This window comes from Pyrgilauda ruficollis, unplaced genomic scaffold (assembly GCF_017590135.1).
Source record: "Pyrgilauda ruficollis isolate IOZ18807 unplaced genomic scaffold, ASM1759013v1 scaffold106, whole genome shotgun sequence".
Taxonomy (NCBI): domain Eukaryota; kingdom Metazoa; phylum Chordata; class Aves; order Passeriformes; family Passeridae; genus Pyrgilauda; species Pyrgilauda ruficollis.
In genome coordinates, this window is record NW_024508766.1 from 1,742,659 (window position 1) to 1,755,054 (window position 12,396).

Genomic DNA, 12,396 nt, shown 5'->3' on the forward strand with positions numbered 1-12,396 from the left:
TCTAAGTTATCTATTTTTATTACAAAATTACACTTGGCGTTAGTTGCATACAACAGCGTAGGCTGACAGTGTTACACAGCTGCTCCCACATAAGGCGACAGCTGCAGTGCCTACTTGCACTAACCAGGTTACTCTATATCCCCTATAGTTAAGTTACCTGCAGTCACTACTGCAGCAAAGTCATGAGACAGTGTTAGGAACCACAAGTGGGTAAGCCACAACACAAGACATGGTTTTAGTGCTTCACAGAGTTGTAGAGTAACTTATGTTGGAAAAAACCTCTAAGATCAAGGCAAACCATTAACTGAGCACTGTCAATGTAATAGGTATATATTTATGTATTTTTAGTTAGAAACTAAAACCTTTACCTGGTACATTTCATTAAGCCTTAATACATTTCTTGACTGCAGCTAGAGCCATCAACAGTAGCAGCAGCAACTCAGGACTATACAGCAGTCTGCATTCCTTTTCCATTGCAATACCTACAAATGGACTTTAAACTTGTTGATGACCCTACTTAGTACAGCTTTAGAACAGTTTGAGGACTTAACACTGTTTTCTTCCATCTTCAGTTACTGCTCTTTATCCGTCATTGTGCTGCTCTGTTCAGTGCCTGAACTGTGCTTGCTCTTAAGGGACCTTCCAATGTATCTCCAGTACTCTTTTCGGATGGTGTCTTTTTCTTTAGCCAAAATTTCACACAACTATGAAAGAAAAACAAGAGACTGGAGTATTAAACCAAAAAGCTTACAGAATCCTTAATTATAAAATGCATACAACATGTCTTTCAGATAGTGTTAGAAATATGTTCCTCTGCAACATTTGTTTTATTGATGGGATTTGTAACTGTTTAATGACATCAAACTGATGACAACCCCAGCTGGTAGCCAACCAATCTGACACTTCCAGGTCCATTTCAGTTGTAGGAGTTCCCCTTGACTCATTCCCATGCCTACCACTCATCATTCATGCCAGCTTAATGCACGCTGTAGTAGAGCACACTATATTTCCTGAGAACCTCGAATGTATTTTAGTCATCCAACAGGCCATAGACCACTTAATTCCAAACACTGGAAGACCATCCTGCTCTTGAATCTTCAGTTCTTGATGGACTGACAGGAGATCTGTTATTTCTGTGTTTTTCCTCATCAGACTGTCCCAAAAAGGTTCTCCATGCAAGTCAGTAACCTTTCTCATGCAACATTAAGAGTTGGTGCAGATACTTCTACATGTTTAGGTTTTTTTAAAAAATTTTGATCTGGGTAAGCAGCACAGTAGAAGTCAATACTACTTACAGGACAAGCTGTGTAAATTTTACACAGTCTGAACACTACAAATATTTTAGTATATTCCTTTTTATCATGCAGATGACATTGCCTTACTCAGTGAAATGGAATTAAGAAATTAAGAGCTTTGATGTCTAAATAGAGAAGTCAAAATCAATGAAATAGTATAAAGGGGCCAACTGCACTTGTTTACAATCTGGTCCTGGAACACAACAATGGAAAAATGCTGAGAAAGAACAATGTTGGAACACAGAGGCTCCAGGCAAAACTGCAGATCTAATAACATCAAGTTCCAGTCAGTCCCACAGTGAATGGAAAGTGTTCTCGTAAAAACTACACTACAAACTGCACCAAGGAACACCCACGTATGAAGCTCTGGGAGATACACAACAATGCCAGAAGTAATTAGTGCTCTGTAGGAAGTGGTGCCTGACATTTCTTCCTGATTACAGTGCCTGCCGGCCATAAGCTAATTCTGTCAACTTTCTTAGAAAAAGCTAAGAAGGGCCAAGGGAGCTCAGTTGAGGTTGTTTGGACATGGATATTCTGAGATAAATTCATTAGCCTACAGAGAAGAGAGTGAGTTAATGCTACAAAGTAAACAATGAAAACTCCTCAATCGTTCAAATATCTTCCTTCTTCTGCAGGTAGTATTAGAGACCTTCCTTCACCACCACATGAAGAAAATTTAAGAGTAATTTCATAACTGCCTAGTTATTATTTATATTTAAATTCATGAGATCCTTGTGATTGTCTGGCTTTTGTGTTAAACTCTTCACAGACCTCTCATGATTAACAACTAACCTGTTCTATTTATGAAAATTAATCTCATTTTGTCAAGCAATAAAACCAGACAGGAATAGGTAGCATCCCTGAGAAGAAAAACTGTACCTCCAATGCCTTGTTCAACGTTTCTTCCTTGTTATCGCACTGGTTTTCTAGCATATCTTCATATATGTCCACAAGAAAGGCAATCAGATAGGGTGAACTGTGACTGGGCTGTAAATTCAACAGTTCCTCCAGCAGATTTGGATATTTAGAAAGACCACGATCCTGTAGAATACTAGAAGAAAAGTTAATAGGCTTGACACACAACAATGGGAAATCTGGTGTAAATAATTGCATTTTTGTTATGATTCCTTTACATGGAGATTAGGTTTGAAATCAGGCTGCAAATGCAAGTAAGTCAGAAAGTAAGCAGCATGCAGCACTAGTGTAGCCTCATATTGTAGTAAGCTGGTATAGTTTTTGATCAACTGTACAGGAATTTGACTGAAAGAATGTTAGTTATTTCCTATCTATGCTTTTCAACACAGTAACATTACAGGTCAAGATTTTAAAAGCATGCGAAGTACCTGTAGTCCTTCCGCAAGAACTATAGGGCCAGAAGCTTAGTGAAAAGTTGCAGAGAAATTAGGTTTGAATATAATAACCCTTTGTGACAGTATCTGCCTGCCTGCTTAAGCACACTACACCAGAACAAAAAGCAAAAAGTTCTTTTCAATTAACAAGTAGGCATCAGACACCTTCCACAGATTCTTTGCCTCATGGAGAAATACACCTTACCCTTTTAAGTAGTTCCAAGCACTCTCATTATGTGGCACTGCTGTGATCATCTCAAGAGTGTACCTGCAAGAAAAAGGTAATAGGTCATGAATGCAACTGATAACAATGCAGTCAGAAATTACCTGAATGTGCTCAGAATCTTCCAAATTGTATCTCTCTAGCCTATACTTCACTCTTTTTGCAGATCATCTCACCTGGGTAGATCAAAAATGGCTCACAATATAATCACCAGGAGTCTCAAAGAGGCAGACACTATCAATTTGCTGAAGCTTATAAAATAATGTATCAGTTCCCAAAATTATTAGCAAAAACACTGAGCAAACAACACAATACACTCTCCTGGTATGCTAAAGGAATAACTTATATCGTGATGCTCAGAAATGGCAAGGGGCTGAAAATGGCCAGTGACTGAGCTCTGTTAATATGATTGCAAGTGGTATGTTCTGTACCTATTTGCAGAACTTTTTCATCAGGCTGCATTCAGGCAAACCCACAGAAAGACAGAGCTTGAGCTTTCAGCTCACACAGCCTTCTGCAGCATTTCTGTGAAAGCAGCAGTGAGACAACTGCTGTAAAAGCAAAGCAACAAAAGGCACCTCTGATACACCACATTTTATCTACACAAAGCATATTTATCTTCTGGCAGGAGTACTAAAAAAAAATACCCAGAACTGTAACTGTTTTTAAACATTCTGCAGTCACTATGACAAAGTATGAGTTTATAAACCAACCAGCAGTTCTATAATGACATCTGGGAAGTCTTAATCTTAACCAGTCTGGTTCTTAAGATGGTACCAAATTATCTTGAGAAGATCAGGAGAGGATGTCCACTCTAAACTCTGGAGATAAAAAGTTGAAGATACCCAAGTAACGGAAATGGTTCAGATTCACTGATCTACAGGAAGGTTATAAACTGGAATAGAAGGTTGCAAAGGCAACCATGGAAGATGGTGAGGGCTGGGATCCTCTAGGAATAATGTACCAAAGGATTCAGAGATTCAGTCTTTCTTTTGAAAAATAACTCTACGAAAAATTGCAGTACCTTAATTACTTCTTCACTTTTGACAAATATCTTCTCGTAACCATCAACCCTAATCAGCAGTCTGAGACATGAAAACTGTACAAAGAGGCTTCTCTTACCACCATGTAAAATATGTCAAGGAGCCCAGTTTGTCTCCAGTTACAAACATGCAACTAGAAACAGTGAGCACAAAACTCTCTTTCCTGGAAACTAGCCATCTCACATAGGCAGTTCTCTTTGTGCCAGCTACATACTCCTGAAAGCTTTCTTTTGCCAGCTGCATCAAATTCCTCACAAAAGGCAACTCCTCTACCTACAATCCATGTCACTGTATTGGGTTTGCATGGCCTGTTTTTTGGTACTGGGGCCACAGCTACAGGGGCGGCTTCTGTGAGAAGCTGCCAGAAGCTTCTTCCATGTCCATGAAAGCCAGTCCCTGATGGCGCCAAGGATGGCTACTGGCCAAGGCTGGGCCTATTAGAAAGCATGGTAACACCTCTGTGGTAATATATTTAAGAGAAAAAACAAAGGTGGCTGCACAGTTTTATTTGCTGCAGACACTAGGGTCAGGGAAGAAGGAAGAGGGTGGAGGTGCTCCAGGCACCAGAGCTGAAGAGTGGCTATTTCCAAACTTTCTAGGAGTATAATACTAATGAAGAGCACAGCAGTGTCACAGATCTTCTGCAGCTTGTCCGACTAGAACTAGTTCACCATAAACCCCAAAGTTTTGTTTGCACAATAAACAGCAGGTCAGGAAAACCGATTCATGATAGTAGTTTGCCCAGGGAAAGCAGAGCTTGCTTCAGTCTGACACTTTATCTGCTAACCATGAGTGTTAGTCCCCGAAGTGAATAAAAATCAGGAAACAAAGCCCATGGGGACTCTGAAAGTATTCCTTTGCTTTCATGTAATGGAGACTGTTTAATATGAGCCTGAATAGCATTACTAACCGGACTTCTCTGTCTAGGACTGCTGGGTCATCATAGCCAGTGGTGTTGAAAATGACAAAGTGCCGTTGGTTCCAAACAGAGTTGTTTCTCACATCTTCTCTCAGAAGCTGGTCTACGTAGTCCAGTTCATTGTCCCATAATTTGAACTCCTACAGTACGGGAAGGAAGAGAGAGTACCACAATCAAAATTTTTTATTTTTTAAAATACATTCTTGTTCTTAAGTTGCCTGAACATCAGATACAACTTTTTTTTTAGGAAATCAACAGAAAGCTTAAAAAAAAGTACGGGTGAACTAGGAACATGCTACACTACTCAGTGGTACACAATGGTATTAGCTCATAATTAAATAAGTAAGTATACGACAGTCCAATTCCTTTAACTCATTTCCTAAAAGGCAAGTTTACAGCTAACCTCTGCTACACATTTAAAATGCAGTTTATTTAAAGAATCAAGAGTTCTGTGGATACAATACCTGAATAACCCATTGTCTGTGTTGCCAGGCATGGTAATTTTTGGCATCTTGGTTAAGAATGTCAGCTATGAACTCAAGCTCTTGGGATGGATCCTGCAGCCACTCAACCAGCACCCGTCTGTGATGCCTAATGACGAGAGGAACGAAGTCTAAATTTTTTTTGGTGAGTGTGAGTTCTATATAATAGCAACTTATAGCAAGTGCACTTCTTAGGAAAAAAAACCCACTGGTTAAATACTTCAAATTAAGCATACCAGAACATTTCACTTAGCTCTGAGAAATGCCAGATGCATATTTATGTTTTAAAAAATTCTAAACACATCTACACAATGGCCAATAATCTCATTTTAGACAAATAATGTTCACCTGAAGCAACATAGTTTCACACTCATGGTCAAAGTACTCAGCAGAGTAAAGTTTCCTAGTACTACATAATTTCTCTAGCAATAATAATACTGCTCTTTTGCCTATTCCCATTAATTTTGGAAAAAACCCAAGAACAGGCAGGTAAACTCCAGAACACAACAAATCAAAAAAATACTAATTTCTATGTGTGTTCTCAGTTACCTTTTCACAAGTCTCTCTTTTTGTTTTTTTTAACCAGTCAGACTTATTTTGGCAGTCTAAAAATTGAAATTAACAAGAAAACAACATCTTAGCTTAGCATGTCATAACTGTATGCTTAGAACAAAAATCTGAAAGGAGCTTTGACATGATGCAACTCTATTTAACTCCTCCACCACAAGTGGACAATTTACAAAACAAACATTATCTGCAAAAATATTAAGAACAGAAAAGAAAGCATGATTTTACCAGACTTGGTAGTTCTTTGGCTGATCTTCAATGATAGCTGTAATGTACTTAAGTTCCTCATGGAGATCCTTTCCCAAAGACTGCAGGAGGACTCTCCGGAAATGCCTGTATAAAAGTCAAGCATTTGAACACTGCAAAAGGACTTTCCTAAAATTCACAGAGAAGAACATGGAATCACCTTTGTTCACAGTTCTTGTAAATGACACTGAGCTAAAAACAGTGCAAAAAGCTAAAACTAATGCAAAATCCTTAACCACATATCTAGTTCTGTTAAAGGGCACTCAATTATTGAACAGCAGAGAACTAGAATATGACTGGATGCAACAGTACATTATCTAAGATGTTCAAATTAACCTGTACCCATGATAGGGTTTTCTGTCACAGAAACTATGACTTCTGTGCTTGAAACAATGCAAACTTTCTGATTTTATGGAAATTACTGGAATGAAGACGAGGAGTACTTGTCAGCTTGTAAAAGGCCCTACTCTGAGTATCAGAAATTCACTATTTATTACCTAACTTGACAGATCTTTTAAAATGCACAAAGTATTAGTAGTTTATTGTTAGTAGTAAACAGATAAATTATTTGCCGTCATGTTTTTATGCCTCTTCTCAAAGTCACCTGAGAGCATCTTCAGCATTGTGCCATGGACACATCATCAGGTAAGTAATCTAATTTTAAACAGCAAAGTCCTTTTTGTGGCTAACCCTGACCTTGACTGATATACCCTTAGAGCCAAATGAATGAAAACCACTGATTTAAAATGAGGCATGGGAAATACTGAACAAAGGCTTTCTTTGGAAGCTCGCTGCAAAGCTACTCTTCTCCTCTGTGTAAATTCAACTAGACATGCCCTAATTCAATGAATAAAACATTAAAGACTTAGAAGGTAGGCAGTCAAGTGACCACAGAAATAATTCCAAGATTACTACATACCATACTGTGTAGTTTGCAGCATTTAACTCAATGGCATCTGCTGTTAACTTGAAAGCTCTTTCACTTCTCTCGTCCCGCTGCAGAACAGCCCGGAAGTAATCATAGACATCTCGGACTAAAAAGAGAATAGCATCTTATCCAATGGCCTGAATAGGGGGTAAGGTTAATAATCCTCTGAAATTGCTTCCTATTTTCTGTGCTCTAAATACACCTCTGTAAAACTAATCATACCTGTTGATAGGAAAGTATTTTCCACTGAGACCTGTGCAGGATATTAGCACACCACAGAGCTGCACAAGTATGACAGAAACACACCATCAGAATAATAGCTAAAACAGTCATAAAAGGTCTGTGCTGCTTACTCACACTACTTCAGCTGCAAGAACTTCATGTTTTGTTTCCATTTGTGGGCTGGAAATGCCTTGAGACATGAACCACACTGTCTGCTGTATTACCTCTTAAGCCATAGGATTCTAAAGGAGAATCTTGGCTATTAACATCTCAAGTGAAGATTCAGCTTCAAAGATGCTTGGTGAAAACACCACACACAAGCACCGTAACACCGTAATTAATGAATTAATTTCTTCACAGGATCACTCTAGAAAATGTTATCCAAAACATGAAGTCTTGTTTCAACAATGGTTAAAGACAGAATATATTTAAGACTTACATTTTTCACTGTAGATGATCTGAACAACAGGATTTGGCCCATCATTTTGAGGAACAGGTTCAATATCAGCCCATTCCTTCCTGTCCCTGTAAATACATGGTTTTGTGTTTTCAACGCTTCTAAAAAGCACAAAATGCTACTCAAACCATGACACGCACAAACCTGTGTCCAATAACACATCCTTGCTCTGAACAGACCCTACTATTTTAGCTACATTATTGTCTGTAACACAGACCAGCATATAAATACATAAAGGTGTCCCTAACTTAAGAAGGACATGGAAGTGTTGGAGCAGAACAGGGCCACGATGCTGAAAAGAGGACTGGACCACCCTTACAAACAGAAAAAGCTGGGGCTGTACAGCGAATAGAAGAGAAGAGAAGAGAAGAGAAGAGAAGAGAAGAGAAGAGAAGAGAAGAGAAGAGAAGGCCGTGTGAAGACCTCAGAGCAGCCTTCCAGTATCTAAAGGGGACCTACAGAGAAAATGGAGAGGGATTTTCCGTCAGAAACTGTCATGACAGGACAAGGAGTAATGGGTACAAACTGAGAGAGGGGAAATTCAGGTTAGACATTGGGAAGAAAATCTTTGACTGTAAAGGTGGCGAGACACTGGACCAGGTTGCCCAGCGAAACTGTGTATGCTCTGGCAGTGTTGAAAGCCATGTTCGATAAAGCCTTGGGCAGCCCGATCTAGTTAAAGGCGTCCCTGCTCCTCCCAGAAGCTCCTCCGACCCCAGCTCCGTGCCATGCCCCCCACCCCGTGCCGTGCCGTGCCGTGCCGCGAGGGTCCGGTCCGGCCAGGCCCCGCGCTGCCGTACCTGTACAGCACGTAGCCGGCATCTTCCCCGTCCTCCTCCTCCTCCAGCAGCTGCCCGAAGCCGCCCTCCGGCTCGCTGCTGCCGCCTTCCACGTCCCCCTCCGGTGGCAGCTCCTCCACCACCGCCGCCGCCGCCGCCCTCCCGTCCGCCGCCATCGCTCCGCCGCCGCTTCCGGGACCCGGCTGCACCACAAAGGCGGGGGCGGAGCGGGGGGGCGGAGCGGCGGCGCGGCTCGACAGCGCCGCCCCTGGCGCGGAGGGCGCGTCCCGCGCCGCGGCTGCGGGCCGGGACGGTGCCTGCCTTCCTTCCCTGCGCCCGCCGGGCTTCCTCACGGGGAGCTCACACCGGGGAGGGAAAAGATCGTCTGGCGCCATATTAGGTTCAGACGATCTGACAGGACAAGGCAGAGGAATTCGGCCTCTGCAGAAAGGTGAAACTGGAGAAGGTTTTGAAACAGCCGCCTTTAATGAGTGGGAGAAATTGGAGACGGCAGCAGACCCAGCAGGAGCTGGGGGTGTTTAGCCTGGAGAAAAGGAGGCTCAGGGGTGACCTTACCACTCTTCAACTACCTCAAAGGAGGCTGTAGCCAGGTGGGAATTTGCCCCTGCTCCCAGGGGCCGTGGCAGGACACAGGCAGGACACACAGTGCACCAGGAGAGGTTCAGGGTGGATATCAGGAGGAATTCCTTCCCAGAAAAGGTGATTAGACATTGAAATGTACTACCCAAGGTAGACTGGGCTGTGGTCTAGCTGACAAAATGGATGATCTCAGAGGCCTTTTCCAACCTAAACGATTCTGTGATCCCCCGATGTGCTGTTGGTCAGCAGGACAAAGTAGCTGAGGACAGTCATTAGAGAGGGCAGCTGATGCAGTGTAGAGGTTTGTAATCTGGGGCATTTTGAGATGCATTAGCATGGAGAAAATTAAAGAAAGGCGGAGCATGTGCAGTAGCAAGGGCTGTGTGTACATCTGCATCTGTACTGTATTCTCAGGGAGGTGGGAAATCATTCCATATGTGGTGGATATGGTTAAAGTCTTTAATTTTGAGCTGCTGTGTGTTTCATGTGTTTTACAGTGATTTTATGGAAAGAAGAATGGTGCCACAGTGACAATGAAGGAGTATAAATGCACAGCTGCAAATTGAGACACAAGGTTCAGCCCAAGGAAGAATCAGGCCCACAGGTGGTTTTTGTGTCAATGAGCAGCTTTGTCTCCTTTGGGAAGTCACTTGAGCTCTGTGCTTTCCTTGTCTCCCTGCCTTTTCTGCCCTGTTTTATTCTGAGGACTTCATTTGTTCCTGCCAGGATGTTTGTGCAGTGACTCTCTGGAGTGCATAGAGTGGTTGCTGCTTCTGGGGGTTGCAGTAACACAGACTATACTAATGTAATGGAGGATAAAAACCAGAGAAATCTACTGAAAAGGCTACTTTGAATAACAGGACTATGAATACAACAGAAAGGGAATGGGCATATCTAAAGACAGCAGGACCTAAGAGAAAGAAAAATGTTCTAAAGTGCAGAATAATAAAAAAGAGAGAAGGAACAAAGACACGCATAAAAAGAAACAAAGTGTATTAAAAACAGATCAGAGGAAATGTGTACATATGAATGACAGAAACCTCAAACGCAGTAAATCCTGTTTGTAAGAGACACAGCAGAAAGAAAAGCTGTTGTTCCTGACCCACGGAAAGACAAGTTGCATTGCAGGTTTGTTAGATACCAGCAGCGCTCCATGGACAGGGGGCACCACGAAACGCAGATCTTTAAGAAATCTGGTTTATTAGCTCTCCTATTTGAGCAACAATTGTATTTTTTTGGTCATTCGCATCCAGAATTCCCATATGATGATTTGGCTCTGCCATTGCTTATGCTTATGCTTATCTTTACCAGCTATTTAACGTGGATTACAGCTGAACCAGATCCTGCAATAAGAGCTTATTTCCTCAGAGTGGCATAACAGGACAAGAAACAAAAGTGAGTTTCTCTCTCTTCTCATCAGTGATGCCAGTCACTGGATTGAACTGGTCCAAGAACAGCTTGCATATGGTATGGGACAGACAGCAGATCATACAGCTATCCCTCAGGACTGCCCTCAGGACTCACTTGTGTATTTTCAGTCTGAAAATGTGGGTTATTGTGTCTGTGGACTGCTTCAAAAGGTTTGAGGGACAGTAACTGGGAAAAGTCAAGCCTGTTGAAGGAAGCTGAAGCATTTTGCAATTAAGTTTTGTCCTCGTGAGAGCAATTTAGGAGTCCGCCAGCTGAGGAAATGTGAAAACCAGGAATGTAACTAAGTTTAAAATTACGGACTAGATCGAAATGCAGTGGGATCACAGCAAGTCCTTCCACAACATATACTGGGTCTCTGATCCATTTCCAACCACTCAATTTACTGAACAACACACTTACCGTGCCCTGATAACCTCAGTCCTCACAGACTCTAGGTACTCTGAATTAGGCCTGCAAAAGCAGGATTCTGCTTTCGCATAAATCGGCTTTGCAAAATAATACTTGGAGATTCTTGCTGCATCCCTCATGACTAAAAGTGTGTTGGGATCTTTCATGTTCAGGTCAAATATCTGTAAACACTTCAAGATAATATTCATCTTCAAAGATAATACTAAAACCCAGCCTGAAAGCTTCTACTTAAAAATCCAACTCCAACAGCTAAAACCTTTGGGAGGAAGCAACAAATAGGACAAGAACTGAGATTAATCACTAAACAAAGACTGCAGTATAAATAAATCTGTATGTCCCAGCATCGTAATGTCAGTTGATAGTTTTCATCTCAGGAGGAGACTGGTAGTTCAGAGAGAAATCGGGGCTCTCTGGTGCAGTAAGAGGTGGGTGTTGCTCCAAAGGGGCTACTGCAAGAATAAGCTGTAGTGGAAAGGGAACAGAGCCAGCATGGCTCTAGAGTCATGGACACTGCTGCAGAGGGCTGGATTCAGGTTACCTGCTGGGTGCCTTTCTAAAGATCCCCTCAGGAGGGCTGCTGGCATTACACACCCAGAATAAGGAGATGAGCTGTGCGCATAACATTTCTGCAGTTTTGATCACTCATGCATTTCAGTTGAGGCGCAGGTGTCTCCTCTGCCTCCTCTGAAATTCTTCTTCCCTCCACTCCCTCAGGTAATCAGCCCCTTCCTTGCAACCACCCCTGCCTGCCGTGTCTGGGTTAGAAACAGCAGATACCTCACTTTCAAGTGTTTCTATATAAATATAAGTACCTATGGAGAAGCGTATAGGTATCAGGTATTTCTGTGTTAATACAAATGTGTGTGTATGGGATATACGAATGACATATACAAGAATGGGTGGTTCCTAAGTCTGTATCCGGTGAGTAAGTACTGAGCTGACCTTGCACAACCAGGCTTTTGCAGTAAACATCTACAAAGAGTGGGAGGTGCACAAAGTGTTTCCCAGCTTCAGGAAGCCCCGAGCGGGCAGACAGGACCGTTCTCCCGGTCGGTACACAGGGCCCGGCAGGGAAGCCTCGGCGAGGCTGGAAGCAAGGCAGGATCCCAGCTGCGGGACGCCTGCCGCAGCTCCGCGCCAGAGGGACGAGGGATGCGTCCCCTCGGTGAGCGCGGGCCGGCTCTCCCAGCGCCTCGCGGCTTCCCAGCTGCCGTGACGCATTTCTCTTTCTGACTGCCCCCTGGCCTCGTGCAGTCCGTGTGAAGTCTCCGTCAGGAGACGGAGACTTTACAACCAGCACTGTTGTAAAAACCACCACAAAACCGCAAAGCGCGCTATTATGCAAACGGCTGTAGGAATCAGTGTCAGGGGCGGATTTATTTTTGGGAATTGGGTGAGGTCTCGCAGTGAGGGTTTGCAGAAGACCAGTCGGGTGGCGTGGAAG

General features: G+C 42.6%; 1 protein-coding gene across 1 annotated transcript; it reads right to left on the bottom strand.

Annotated features, from left to right (window-relative positions):
- On the bottom strand, nt 1-8,724 carry FNTA (farnesyltransferase, CAAX box, alpha). The gene is made up of 9 exons (XM_041471320.1): nt 8,535-8,724; nt 7,717-7,802; nt 7,047-7,161; nt 6,110-6,214; nt 5,297-5,423; nt 4,824-4,972; nt 2,853-2,915; nt 2,178-2,349; nt 1-704 (listed from the first exon to the last, which is right to left on the bottom strand). The coding sequence occupies exons 1-9, from the start codon at nt 8,687-8,689 to the stop codon at nt 573-575; spliced, it is 1,104 nt and encodes a 367-aa protein (XP_041327254.1). The 5' UTR covers nt 8,690-8,724; the 3' UTR covers nt 1-572.
- Between the last annotated feature and the right edge of the window lie 3,672 nt (nt 8,725-12,396).

Coding starts and splice junctions, on each gene's coding strand:
- FNTA (XM_041471320.1), bottom strand. CDS start 8,689: ATGGCGGCGGACGGGAGGGCGGCGGCGGCGGCGGTGGTGGAGGAGCTG. Junction 7,162..7,716: donor GATCATCTACAGTGAAAAAT/GTAAGTCTTAAA, acceptor TTCTCTTTTTAG/TCCGAGATGTCTATGATTAC. Junction 6,215..7,046: donor GCTGCAAACTACACAGTATG/GTATGTAGTAAT, acceptor ACTTTTATACAG/GCATTTCCGGAGAGTCCTCC.